A 13,557-nucleotide genomic window follows, 5' to 3' on the forward strand; every position below is an offset into this window, starting at 1 on the left:
GGCCACATTCACCAATCAACTTGAGTGGTTTGTCCTCCTGACACCGTCACACGGTAAGTTGTCTCTGACTTTAATCCAACCTCGTTTTGTCGAAATCCACCAACGTTCGCATCCGTTTGCCTGTTGTCGGCGGCGTAATAGTCGTCTACCAGCTCCAAGCACGCTGCCAATGCAGCGTTCCCGGGCATGGATGAGCAAGAGGAACATTGCTTCAATCACCTCCAGGGCTGTCATGTCCTATCGGTGTATGTCCCCGCCAATTTGTGCTATTCCAGGCCCGACCTCGAGCAACCACAAGTTCAAGCGGTCGCGAGACGCGGTCTGACGCTCAGCTCCGATTGTCATTCAACCCTAATCCTATCGCTTGCCCGCCAGCCCTGATCCGAGTGTCATCACGCCAACCCAATCTTCGGGCTCTGTCCTAGCAGCTGTCGCTGGCTCAATGGCGCCCATGTCGTATGTTAGTGGAAATGCCATGGCGACGTCGGCACAGGACAACGCTCCCGCAAAACGCAAGAGGGCGAGTAAGCCGAAAGTCCGGACGGGCTGCTTGACCTGGTGAGTTAGTACAAGTACATTTTACTGTCAATAACCAGAAGTTGACTCCGCCGCAGCAAGTAAGACATATTTCCGCAAGAAAGCTCTGCTATGAGTTGTTTTTTGCCGTGTGGCTAACAAGTACATTGTAGAATCAGACGCATCAAATGCGGTGAGGAACGCCCTGCCTGTGTGCGGTGCACCTCGACTGGACGGGTTTGCGATGGTTACGACAAGGCCATGCCACCTCGTTGCAAAGATGCTGCCGATACTTCTGCCGCTGTCCAAGAACGCTGCCTGCAGGCTTGGTCTGATAACCAGGCTCTGCGCATCTTGCGCCCTATTGTTGCCGACATCGACGGAACGCAAGTAGAGCGTCTCTACTTCCACCGCTTCCGGCGCGTGGCAGAGACAGGTCTCTGCAACCACGTCACGAACCTCACCAGCTTCTGGAGCAGGCTCGCGCCACAACTTAGCCATTCCGATGAGGCTGTCAAGCATGCCATCGTAGCACTCGGCTCTGCATACCACATATATCAGACAGCACTCCCACCAGGCGGGGAGGGAGCAACGCCTCGCGAGCTTGAGATCTTCACGATCCAGCAATATAGCACCGCCATGTCAAAGCTCTCGAGCTATGCTCATGTGCCGATGAAAGAGAAGATTATTGTCACGCTGCTGTGTTGCTTGTCGTTTGTATGTATCGAGGCGCTGCGCAATAACTGGCGGCCGGCCTTGACGCACCTCTCGAACGGCTTGCGCATCATTGAGAGTCTGCCCATGAGCACGCTTAACAAGCTGCGGGACCCGTCACCGCCGCATGATGGGTCAAACGGTACGGAGAGCATGTTGGGGATGGATTACATGCTAAGACTGTTTGCCACGTGGGAGGTTTCCTGCGCGCTGTTCGCTGAGAACTTCAAGCCCGTCATCTCCATCAAGCTGTACGAAGGACGCGAACTGGATGACACGCCGCCAGAAGAGTTCGAGACCATCATGCAGGCTCACCGGGCCATTGTACAGTACACACGCGACGTGTTTGCCTTGGTCTGGTTAACTCGGGAGCACCAAGGCGACGACGTGTTTTGGTCTCAGCCGCTTCCACGCCTCCAGCATGAGATATTGATGGAGAGGGGCGACCATCTGACCGGTCTGTTTGAGCGGTTCATGGAACGACCTCAAGCCCCTGCAAGCGGCACGGAAGAGTACTACTCTGTCTGTCTAGACATGCTCCATTACAAATGCTCACGGCTCCTGTGCCAGACGCTGCACCAGAAGCCCAATCAAAGACCGCAATCACTCGACATCATAGCCCAACACGCCGACCTGGTCTCGCTAGCCACTGTCTTGCACCGGGGCTGGCCACGAAACAACGGCAATCGGATACGCTTCCTCGGTCCTTCACCATCGACATTGGGATCATCCCGCCCCTTTACTTCATCTTAGTCACTTGCCAGGACCCGACGGTGCAGGGGAAAGCTCTCGCTATTCTGCGAGACTACCCCCACAGGGAAAACTTATGGGACGGCAACTCGGTGCGCAACTTGCTGGTTACCGTCGAGAATATTAGTTACGGACCGGCGCACCCCTTGAAGGAGGTTCCTCATTCTTTAGCATTCGGGAAGGGAATACCCGCTCTCTATGAGAAGCTACAGGAGCTGCATATCCAGGTTGAAGAAGATTGAGCTGCTTTGGGACGCGGTAGTCACTTGCAGACCCCGGGAACAGAGTCGGTTTGACAATTGCAATTTGTCATGTAATCGAGGCAAATAGCTGTTGGAAACTACTATTTCAAGGCTTGGAAATTCGTCCTGTTCCCCCGATTACCACGGATCGAGTTGTCAGCATTAGCAGTCTACGCCATAAAGTCTACGCCATAAGAAGGCGAGGCACACAATAATACCTCTAAAGAAATGTTATTTCAAGAGGTTTCAAGCAATGCAGAAAGAACATGTAAAACCAAAGCGAACGTTACTGTATATCTTGCCTCTCATCCCAGACTGAGTACATGCAAAGCGACGAGATATTTGGCTGACTGTATCGCACCATTTTTTCTTCCTACAATTCAGCCCGATCGATACCTTTGGAGAGGCTCAAGTTTCGAAGAGAGGAACGTATAAAGCGACCGAATTGCTTGACTTAGGCGCTGTTGTGATTAGTGACACGCTGATGGGTACGTACCTTTTTTGAGCTCGCGGGGCAAATGCCGAGCGATAGCTTGCTTCCCTCAAGTTACAGTTCGACCAGTTACAACACTTAGCTGCGCGACCTTGCTGCACGAGTTATTGCGACCGCGCCAGGGACTCAACCGATCAGTTCAATCCCTTTCAATGGTTCAAGATGGCGGCGTTTCCTCACGATATCCCCGCGATCGCCGAAGAAAAGACAGGGTTCGACCTCAATATTCAGCATGGACACCATGACCTTGTTCAAGCGGTAGCATTCAATGCCTACGGCGACCGCTGCGCGACGGGTTCCGTCGATGGAAAGATCAAGGTCTTCAACCGGCACAAGGATGGTGTCTGGCACCATTGCGATACTTGGGGCGCACATGGAGGAGAGATACTAGAGGTAGGGGGCCTTCCAGCCCCATACTCAAGACCCAGCTGACCGTACTTTGCCGCGCAGCTCCAATGGCTACCCCCGACCGTCTACCCAAACCTCATCGCCTCTCTTGGCATAGAAGGCCGCTTCAAGCTGTGGGCGGAAGACCCGTCAGCGGCACCGGGCCGCCGCTTCAGCGCCAGTAGCCGTGCGACGACGAGCAAGGCCGCCTACGAGATGCGGTCCCCTAAATACCCCTACCGTTCCTTTTCCATGAAGCACAATGAGGAGACGCGGCACACCTATCTGGCCCTGCTCGCCTCCGACGGCCGTCTGGTGGTGTACGAGAATGAACAGCCCGAGAACATGTCCGAATACACCCCGACCGACGAGTTCAGCATCTGCTCGAAGCCGAGCCGCGGCGAAGAGATCAGCTTCAAGGTGCGCTTCGACCCGAACCCGGATCCATGTTACAATGCTCTACGGGCGGGAGTGTCGAGCGACTCGCTGGGGTTAGTAGTCGCCGGTATGACGTCGGTCAAGGTCTACCGCTCCAGAGATGTCATCGCGACATCGTACGGTGTAGCGCAAACCCAGCGCGAGTTTTACCTTGCCGTGGAAGTAGGCGTCCACCGCGGCCTCGTCCGGGACGTCGCTTGGGCACCGGGAAACATCAGAGGGTACGACACCATCGCAACGGCCTGCCAGGACGGGTTCGTCCGTGTTTTCCGGATCGACACGCCGCACTCGCCTGACGATGGCAAGACGTGGTTCACGATGGAGCTCACAAAACACGAAAACCACCACGCACAAGCATCATCAAAGGCGGGGCAGCCAAATGACAAGCATCACCAGTCGGGTCTCAGCGCCAGCCTGGCCAAGTCTGGCTCACATGCCGAGCGTCACTTTTCGGGACAGCCGGGGCAGGTGAAGCACGTCTTCAAGGAGGTCGCGAAGCTTGACAGCCACCGTACGCCTGTCTGGCGGGTTGGCTTTGACGACGATGGTCAGATCCTGGCCAGCACTGGAGATGACGGCAAGCTCGTGTGCTACCGCCAGACCCCGAGCGGGACGTGGGCAAAAAGCTCGGAACTGGCCATGGTGAAGACAAAGATGGCAACGCCTTGAACAGATACGACACGGCATTATGCTAGTAAGTCGAGATGCTCTGCGACTATTAGCCCCAGTCGCTGGAACAAGGATAGTATTTGGAAGGACAAAAGGGACAGGGACGCATACATCGACCACCCAACGAGGAGCCTGAAGCTGCTTGCTAGAGAAGGGCTGCGTGACTTGTCAGATGCACGGGCATTGGCAAGACCAATACTTGCCTTGTTTGCCTTCGAAGCTCTAGGTTGGACTTCTCACCGTCGTCGACAACTAAGGAGACGTAGGATGAACTATGCACGGAAACACAGGGAGGCATGGCAAGGCGTCAGACGACGTTTGGCATGTGTCAAGGAAATGATTTTGATGTTAGATACCCAATTGAGAGACTTTCACAGCCTGCGCCGTCTCATGCAGATGATTGCCAAGCGCCCTTGATTACACGCAGTCTACAAACTGTAGTTTTCCGTAGCCTTCCACCTTGTTTTCCGTATCCTACGACCCATCTACTTTCTGCGCTTCTGACCGCCACCGCCGGCCCCTTCATCGGGTGCCTGGCGCTTACGGCCGTTCTTGCGCCAAAACTCCTTGCTCTCCTTCTTCTCCCTCGCTTCCTTCTTCTCCTCGGATTCGGCCAGCTTCTTGCGGTACTCAACGCGCTTTTCCTCCTTCTTGGCGGCGCGCTTGGCCACCTTGTCGTTACGGATCGTCGACAGCTGCTGCAGCAGGTTGCGGGCCGTCTTCTCCTCCTTGGTCAGGACGACGGCGCGCTTCTGCATGTACGTGTCCTTCTTCTGCTTGCGCGCCTGGACGATCTGCGACTTGAAGGGCAGCTCGGCAGCGAGCGCGCGGGGTACACGCAGCGGGTTGAAGTGGCGCGTCTCGCGCTCGATCTTGCGGTACTGGCTGTTCTTCTGCAGCGGTGTCTCGATGCCCTCGGCCCGGCGCACCTCGCCCGTCAGCCGCATCGCCTGCCACCCGATGAGGTTCGTCACCGGGTTGTAAAAGCGGTGTGGCTTGATCGGGTACCACGCGCGCAGGAACACGATGTCGCTGTACAGGATCTTGTCCTCGAAGGTGGCGCGGAAGTGACCCTCAGGCTTGGACAGTGCGCGTTTGATTTGACCGCGCACACCCGACACCGTCTTGATGGACGCGCCCTCGAACTTTGCAATCTCGAGTGATGTGTTGAACATGCCCTTGATGAAGGCAGTGTTCTTGTGGATCTTGTCCGCCGTACCCGTGAGCTTAAGCTTCTTGACGATCTCGGTCGACTCGTCGACGCTGAGCACCGTGCCCGTCGCCGCTATCCGGAAGCCCGGGTTTGCTGACGAGAAGGACTGGAAACACACGAAACCCGTGTTGGGCGCGATGAGCGGGCCGTATATGGTACCGAAGCAGTGCATATGCTCCGGCGTATACTTGAGCATACGGTTCCTCGTTCTCGAGTCCGAAATGCTGTAGATGGGCAGTGTCTGGAACCGCCGCCAGCCAAGGGAGAAAATCAACGGGTCGTTGGTCTTCAGGATCTTCTTGTGCCAGCGGTGCTTCTTTATGCGCACCTGGACAAAACCGAAGCGGTCTTCAGTGGGCGACAGACCGCCGAGGATGACGGGGTTACGGGGGTTGAATTTGGTGACGAATTCGGCCGGGACGCCCTCGAGGACGATCTTGGCGTACTTGCCAGCCCGGTAACCCTCCACGGCGGCCCTTTGCCTCTCGTCGAGCGTCTCGAACTCGGCCTTGTTGATGTCAAGTTGTTTCTGGATGACGGCCTTTTGCGCCTCGTACCAATCGTCCTCGCCGAACTCCTGGTCGCCGCCCTCGCGCCGCGCGTTAGCCTTGTCGTTCATGAAGCCCTCCCTGTCTTCCTCCTCGAAGCGCAGCTTGAGCTCTTCCTTCCGCTTCGCGTTCTTTTCACGCTCGTTCTCGAAAACTTCTTCTTCGGTTGGCTCTTGCTCGGCAGACTTTTCGGCTCCGTGCTGTTCACCGGTCTCAAGGTCCTCGAAGACACCGTCGCCTTCGTCCTCGTCCTCGTCGTCGATGCCGTCAAACTCGTCGTCCTCATCCCCGCCGTCTTCGTCGTCGTCACGCAGCCCCGCCGTGGTGAAGCGCTTCCTCAGGGCCTCGACGTTTGCTGCTTGAGACCACTTCGCCGCCAGATCCTCGTAATCATACTGGGGTATCGATCTGTCCTCCACCTTGTCCTCTTTGTCCTGCTTGGACTTCTGGAAGAAGTCATCTTCTTCGTCCGCTTCAATGTTCTCCTCCTCATCTTGGTCCTCGCCCCGCCATTTCTGTAGTGCCTCCTCTGGTGTCAAGGAGTCGTCGTACATGTACCTGGCCAGGTCTGGTGTGTGGTAAGAGCGCCGTTTGCCGTGAAGCTTCTTCGCACGCTCCGCCATGTTCTCCTTCCACTTCATGGCCGCGGCCTCTTCGTCTGAGTCGAAGTCTGAGTCGTTAATTTTCTCATCGTCTTCGTCTCCGTCCTCCAACCCCGATAAAGAGCCAAGGTCAGAGTCACTGTCGGCAAAGGCGATGTCGTCTTCGTCGGCGTCCTTCTCAGCGTTCTTCCTAAACATCTTGCCCAGCTTGCCTTCGTTGAACTCCTCCTCCACGTCGGATTCACCCTCCTCTTCGCCGCTTACAAAGCCCTCGTCGTCGACCTCGACCTCAGAATCGTCATCACGGTCAGCGAAGCGTGCGTGTCGGTGAGTCTTTCTACCGGTGTCCTCCTCTTCAGGGATTTGCTTGATTTGTTCGCCTCCCTTGAAGAGCTGTACACCCTCGTCGGTCTGACCCAAGAGTTTCCGCTCGCCCTGCAGTCCGACAATGAGCTCCTCGCCCTCGCCCATCTCACCTTCCTCAGCATCCCTGTCGAAAGTGAATCCCTTTTCTCTCGTGATCCAGATGGCGTCGCCGTCAATCTTGAGACCACTGCGGTCAGACATGGGTGCGTGTAACTTCTTCTCCTTTTCGTCCAGGCGCCGCCGCGTCGTCTTGCCGGTGACCTTGGCAATAGCTTGCTCCATGGCCGGGGTAGGACAAGGATCCGGGAGGACTTCCAGGTTTGCCACGGTGAAATCGCCAAGACCTGGGACATGGATCCTCTGTCCTTGGGAGGCAAAGTTGGTGCCGCGCAGGTATCCCGACAACACAACGGAACGGTCACACTTGGGGTCCTCCTCGATTTTTGTGGGGTGGGTAATGTCTCGGTAGCTGTCGATGATGGTATACGGGTGCGAGTTGCGCCAAATCAAGGGTCGAGGGTTCTTCATCACGGACAGGAAGCGCGATAGGTTGTGGACTTCACGGTCAGGATAGCGACCGTTCATGACTCCAGAGAGGTAAAAGAGGTGTGCACCCTGGTAGAGCTCGCTCCACAACCTCCTCTTGAGCCGCTTCTTCGCATCCTTGAGGGCCTGGGGTTTCCGGAACAGATCGAGATGCGTAAGGATACCGAAGACGTTGCCGGGCATACCAGTAGCAGCAAGTATGTTGAGAAATTCCATTGTCTCCATCTCAAAGCCGTAATTGCCGTCGATCATTAGCAGAACAATGTCTGCGATCTTAGCCATGTCAACCATCGCCTCGAGCTCGTTGGGACACTCAACGAAGGTCAATCGCTGCTTCTTGGAGGTGACAACAGTGATGGGTCCTTGAGGATCAGACAACGTCTCCTTTGCATATCGTCTGATTAGAGACTTGAGAAGGGTCGTCTTGCCGACGCCAGGAGGTCCGACGATGGTGACCAGCCTCGGGGGCGGCTCGTCGGGGAGGCGGTCGACTTGAGGAACATGGAAGCGTCTTTCTTTGATCTGTTCGAACGTATACGTCAGTCATGATATGCAAAAGCTTCGAGGAGGATTCATACATCTGAAGATCTCGCGGCGGACCTAGCAAGCTTTCCGGGGTTGGAGAAGGCAAAGGCCTTTGGGTTCTTCTCTGGATGGCTGTTAGTATCGCGAATTGGCAGACAGACTCAGTACAAAAGCAACCTACCCCCAGTGTGCTGCTTGTTCTTCTTATCCTTCGCCTTGCGATGAGGCTTATGTACTTGGTCCTCCATGGCGGCGTTACGGTACCCAAATGTGTTGGGAGATCCTGCAACTGCACGACAAAAGACAGGCTTCTGTGGTTTTTTTTTTCTCTGGTTCGAGTCGCGACTCGGCGGGCGGCGATCGAATTGCAGTTCGAAAATTTGTTGCGGGTCCACCCTATCTAATCTTGGTATCGATAAGAAACATGGCCCCACCTGTCTCTGTCCGCCGATGGTGTTACCCCTCGCCCCTCAATGCCCCTCCTCTTGTTCAGTCGTCTGTGGATATTGTCGGACGATTAATACAAGAGAGGATGAACGAAAGCAGCACCGGGTTACATGCTGGCCAGTTTGGTTCTTTTAGAACGTAGGTTATTGTATTCTTACCCTGTGTCAAGACTTCACTTCAGTTGGCCTCGAATGAAATACAAGGAACCCGAAACCCTGAAAACGCTCTAGAAGACAACGGTTTTCCTGGTATGGATTTCGACGAAGTGTTGTTACCGTCAGCAGTGACGGCATTGCCGATGACGAGCTCTGCTCAGCTAGAAGATAGCAGTTGGCCGGGGCGCATTGATTGGCTTCTGCAGCGAGTCACAAGACAGCCACGGACTCCGCAATCCATCTGCGCGCAGCGGTGGGATGTGTGAAGAAACGAGATGCACGAAACACCAGATCTGGTTGGCAAGGCTCTTATCTTGGTTGGGGGACCATGGAGAGGGTGCGATGGATATGATGTATGCGAGGGATGCGCCTCACGCGCCGAAAGACGCAGCCTCTTGTCTCTAGGTTGTTAGGTGGATGCAATAGGGAGGTGAAAATGCAGCCATCTCACGCACCTTAGCAACGGGCACGCGCAAGCATAAGGAATGACGTATTCCGAGGTGTGGGACAGCTTCGCGGTGCTGCATACCTAAACACAGACGAATCGCCATACGTACCACCCGTTGCATGGACCTTCCCCTCGCTGGGCCACATACGAACCTTTTCGCGTCACTTTTAGTTCCCTGGCAAGTCGCGAGGTGTTCCCACCCCCTTCCTGCCAGCCGGTCTGTCACTGGCGTTCTGCCTTGCCTCTGTCTCTGTAAACCGGGCACACATGAGACCTACTGGGTTAGTTATAAAGAGAGTCTGCCGGCCATCTTCTCCCCGGTCCTTGCCAACCTTACCACTACCACAACTTCGCTCTTCCACAACCACGATCCATCACAACTCTCGACACTCTACCCAAACCAGCAAACCCACAATCACCATGCCTACCTACATTGTAAGTGTTGTCTCGTCCATCAGGATGTGTTAACAACTGGGCCCCCGACTAATGCCGCCTCACTCTAGGTCACCTGCAAGGAGGACGCTTCCGCTGAGCAAGTCCAGGCGTAAGTCGGCCACTGCTGCTGTCTAATCGACAGAAAACAATACCAACATGTGTCGACTAACACGCACGCAGCGCCAAGAAGCATGCCACCGACCAGGGCGGGAAGATTGGCCATGAATACAGCCTCATCAAGGGTTTCTCGTATGCATACAACCGGCCTGGGCTGTACCATCGCATCAGCTAACATCTGCCCAGCGTCGAGTTCCCCGAGGACCAGATCTCTACTCTGCAGAGCCACGAGCATATCAAGCACGTCGAGAAGGACCAGGAGGTCAAGACGCAATAGAGGGCTGGGACTGGATCGCAAGTGAGGGGGCTGGCAAGCTGTACTTGAACCGCTACATACCTTAGACTCACAGGATTTCTAATGATATGATACTTCACTTCTACCCCTGTCTCTTGCGTGCATGTCATTATTGCCTTACTCGGCGCGACACACAAACGCCCTCCCTATGCTGCCAATGTCCTGACCATCAGCGACGCAAGCCGCCTCCCGCTTGGAGTCGGCCCCCGCCGTCTGTGTCTCACGACTCGGCGCGGGGCTACAGGGGTTCCAGACCACCCCGTCGGCCGCGGATAACCCCCCCCTCTCCTCACATTCGTCCCCCAAAAGCACGGAGCACTACCCGCACTAAGATCTGAGTCAGGCGAACCCCAATGCGTATGATCTCATCCTCACCTTGTTGCACCCAAGAAACATCCCAACGCATTTCCCCCCTGACCGCAACAACCTTCTTTCACAATACCTACAATGCCGCCATGATACCAATCGCGAGACCATTGAGGCCCCTGCGGCCCCAGAGGACACTCGTACAAACCCACACTCCCTCATCCTTGCGGCTGCTCTCCTCCTCTCGGCATGTACGCGGCCACGGCCACGGCGGCTCGTCCCACCATCACCTGTCGCGTGTCGACGACCACGAAATCGTTCAGCTGGCCCGCAAGACGCAGCACCCTTTGAGCCTTGCCGACCTGGTCAAGTAAGAGAGCCCCAGACCCAACAATCATCACGTCTAACATTCCCAGGCACGGCCGGCCTCCTCTGAGCGAAAAGTCCCTCCTCTCCTCCGCCAACTTCACCCTCTCGCTGCTCCCCATCCGCCTCGCCCACCGCATCCAGGCGCTCCGCAACCTCCCCTACATCGTCGTCTCCAACCCGAACATCAGCCGCATCTACAACAACTACGTCCACTCCCTCTCGACCCTTCTGCCCTGGTGGTCCAAGGGCGGCGACAGCGCCGTCCGCACCCTGGACGACGAGATCCGCTTCACCGAGGTCCTCGCCGAGCTCGTAGCTACCCATACCGACACCATCCCCATCCTTGCCCGCGGCTTCCTCGAATGCCGCCGCTACATCTCTCCGCACGAGGTCACCCGCTTCCTCGACGAGCACCTGCGCGCCCGCATCGGCACCCGCCTCGTCGCCGAGCAGCACATCGCCCTGCACTACAGCTCCCAGCCGCATTTCGACCCGGGCGCGAGCCCGACGCCTTGCCCAGAGCACCCCAGCTACATTGGCGTCATCGACACGGCCCTACGCCCAGCCCACATTATCGAGTCCTGCGCCGGCTTCGTTGCGGATATCTGCGAGCTGCGGTACGGCGTGCGGCCGCAGCTATACATTGACGGCGAGCCCGACACGACGTTTGCGTTCATACCAATGCACCTCGAGTACATCGTCACCGAGCTGCTCAAGAATGCCTTTAGGGCGACCGTGGAACATAGGGACAACAAGGAGCCCATCGTGGTCACAATCGCACCGGAGCCGCCTCGGCCGAACCAGCCCCTCAGTATCGAGGTGCCCAAGGAGACGAGGGGCGAGTTCCGGAGTGACGCCATCAAGCCTCTTGACGACAACGTGCCGGGTGTGACGATCCGGATCCGGGACCGTGGAGGTGGCATCGCCCCTGAGGTGCTGCCCAACATTTGGTCTTACTCTTTCACCACCTTTTCCGACGAGGATGAGTTCCCGGGGTCTGACAATGGGTTGAACGTAATTTCCAGTGCCAGTGCGGGGGAAGTTCCATTGCAGGACTTGGGTATGGTCTGCCGCTTAGCCGCGCCTATGCCGAGTACTTTGGCGGTGGCATTGCTGTCCAGAGTTTGCACGGCTGGGGCACTGACGTTTATCTTCGACTAAACGGCGTTGGCAAGATCCAGGAGCGCAGGACCACGTAGACGTATTAGTCCACGTGTGAATTAATAAATCGCAATACTCGGTCACAAGGTACAGTTGTTGTTGTTGTTGTTGTTGTTGTTGTTGTTGTTGTTGTTGTTATTGTCTCGTATAGATTAGTTGAACTACTAGGAGATGTATTATCAAGTGGAAGATACCATTCCACAGTCGATGCGTTGCCAACAATGAATATGCCCCCAAATCAATAAGTGATGTTAAATAGAAAGATCAAATCCGAGAAAACATGCCCGAGTAAACTCGTCTCATAGACCGATCACAACGCCCCAGTGTTTCTTTTTTTTACTAACCTCCTTTGCAAATGTCCTCATTATACGATAGAGGAATGTAACCTCTTATATACGATTCTCAAATGCTTCTCATGCTCTTTACATGTTCGCCAACTCGTTGTCGATCTGGCGGTCCATGAACGTCCTCCTTTCGCCAACGAGCCCGGTTTGCAGTCTCTGCTCGACCAGGGCGCGCACCTGCTTCTTCGTTACCGTGTCGAGGTCGACCTCGCGCAGAACGCCCTGGATGGCGTCGATGATCATGCCGTCGTCGGGGCCCTGCATATTGCCGCGCTGAAAGTCGAACGACGAGGTCGACTGGGCGGCGCCGTGGGGCCGGTTCAAACCGAGGGCCGACTGTGAGCGGTTGGCGCCAAGGCCGGGCGAGTAGTTAGCCTGGCCCCGGAGGTTGGTGACGCTCGGCCGGCTGCTGGGGAAGTCCTGGAAAGGGGTCTGGCCGCGGTTCATGTCGTGGGTGCCCAGAGACGCCATTGACTGCCTGTTGGCCATGTTCTGGTCGTGGTGGTACGGGCTGGCGGCACCGGATGCCCGTGCCATATGGCCAAAGGGCGCTGGGGAATGGGGCGGCATATAGGTGTTGTTGCGGTTCATGCCGGTAAGGACGGAGCCTTGGCGGACGGACGAGTAAACGGAGCGGATCTCATCCATCTCGTACTGGTCATCGTAGCCCATGTCCGCTTTCTCCATGTACCCACCACGGCGGCCGGGGAGGTTGTTGGCCAAGGCGTAGTCGTCCCAGCGCTGCAGGGGAATGCTCCTATGGTCGAAGCCCTCGTCGTCGACGGCAACGAGCTGCTTGTTTCCCTTCTCTCCGATGACAATACGGGTGTTACCCCAAGAGAAATTATCTTGGTTCCAGAAAGAGTATATAGGGAGCGCGAAAGAGTAGATGGGGAAGGCGAGAATGTAGATAATCATCCATCCAATGTGCTGCCACTGCCTCTTCAGGATAAAGATGAGGGCCTGAAGACCGTACACAGCCGCAAGCATAATGATGGAAATCATAGGGAATTGACCAGTACCGCTGGCAGCCATATAGATCATATATGCGAGATAGATGGTGGTAGCAGGGAGGATGATGGTTCCAAACAGATCAATGAAGACGACAAAACGCATGCTGAAGCAGCAGAAGCCGCACATCTCCTTCAGCTTCATCAGCTCAAACAGGTTGTGGATAGTCGAGTTGATCCAGCGACGACGCTGGGAAAGCAGAACGCTCCAGGACTCGGGCGCCGCAGTTTGACAGTAGGCATCAGGTATGAACTTGTACTTCATGGACGGGAAGTATTTGGTCATCAGGGTGGTCAGGTAGCGATCCTCACCGAGCGACAGCAGGTTCTTCTTGTGGAGAGTGTCGACATCGCACACGGCGTAGTCACGGATAACGCCGTCAGCAATAATCAGCGGCTTGCCCTTGTCGACAGTTCGCAGGCGATACATGGTGAAACTAGACAGGTTAGCAAAGTGACGT

The 13,557-nt window shown here is 55.9% G+C and overlaps 6 protein-coding genes across 6 annotated transcripts; 4 read left to right on the forward strand and 2 right to left on the reverse strand.

Moving 5' to 3' along the window:
- Window positions 1–777: 777 nt before the first annotated feature.
- On the forward strand, window positions 778–2,222 carry ColSpa_05718 (uncharacterized protein; the record flags this gene model as incomplete). The annotated part of the gene is made up of 2 exons (XM_049271930.1): window positions 778–1,752; window positions 1,827–2,222. 2 exons carry the CDS (start codon window positions 778–780, stop codon window positions 2,220–2,222), a joined length of 1,371 nt encoding a protein of 456 aa, XP_049127887.1.
- A 655-nt stretch (window positions 2,223–2,877) lies between these two features.
- Window positions 2,878–4,209, forward strand: ColSpa_05719 (nucleoporin SEH1; the record flags this gene model as incomplete). The annotated part of the gene is made up of 2 exons (XM_049271931.1): window positions 2,878–3,108; window positions 3,166–4,209. The coding sequence occupies 2 exons, from the start codon at window positions 2,878–2,880 to the stop codon at window positions 4,207–4,209; spliced, it is 1,275 nt and encodes a 424-aa protein (XP_049127888.1).
- A 485-nt stretch (window positions 4,210–4,694) lies between these two features.
- ColSpa_05720 (ribosome biogenesis protein BRX1) lies at window positions 4,695–8,257 on the reverse strand (the record flags this gene model as incomplete). Its single annotated transcript, XM_049271932.1, has 4 exons — window positions 4,695–6,051; window positions 6,244–8,006; window positions 8,063–8,133; window positions 8,191–8,257. The coding sequence occupies 4 exons, from the start codon at window positions 8,255–8,257 to the stop codon at window positions 4,695–4,697; spliced, it is 3,258 nt and encodes a 1,085-aa protein (XP_049127889.1).
- A 1,222-nt stretch (window positions 8,258–9,479) lies between these two features.
- On the forward strand, window positions 9,480–9,888 carry ColSpa_05721 (uncharacterized protein; the record flags this gene model as incomplete). The annotated part of the gene is made up of 4 exons (XM_049271933.1): window positions 9,480–9,494; window positions 9,563–9,603; window positions 9,675–9,743; window positions 9,798–9,888. 4 exons carry the CDS (start codon window positions 9,480–9,482, stop codon window positions 9,886–9,888), a joined length of 216 nt encoding a protein of 71 aa, XP_049127890.1.
- Window positions 9,889–10,361: 473 nt separating this feature from the next.
- Window positions 10,362–11,780, forward strand: ColSpa_05722 ([3-methyl-2-oxobutanoate dehydrogenase [lipoamide]] kinase, mitochondrial; the record flags this gene model as incomplete). The annotated part of the gene is given in 3 exon segments (XM_049271934.1): window positions 10,362–10,582; window positions 10,629–11,595; window positions 11,607–11,780. The coding sequence occupies 3 exon segments, from the start codon at window positions 10,362–10,364 to the stop codon at window positions 11,778–11,780; spliced, it is 1,362 nt and encodes a 453-aa protein (XP_049127891.1).
- Window positions 11,781–12,164: 384 nt separating this feature from the next.
- On the reverse strand, window positions 12,165–13,526 carry ColSpa_05723 (chitin synthase 6; the record flags this gene model as incomplete). The annotated part of the gene is made up of 1 exon (XM_049271935.1): window positions 12,165–13,526. The coding sequence occupies one exon, from the start codon at window positions 13,524–13,526 to the stop codon at window positions 12,165–12,167; it is 1,362 nt and encodes a 453-aa protein (XP_049127892.1).
- Between the last annotated feature and the right edge of the window lie 31 nt (window positions 13,527–13,557).

Source organism: Colletotrichum spaethianum (genome assembly GCF_022836535.1).
Source record: "Colletotrichum spaethianum MAFF 239500 DNA, contig13, whole genome shotgun sequence".
Taxonomy (NCBI): Eukaryota; Fungi; Ascomycota; class Sordariomycetes; order Glomerellales; family Glomerellaceae; genus Colletotrichum; species Colletotrichum spaethianum.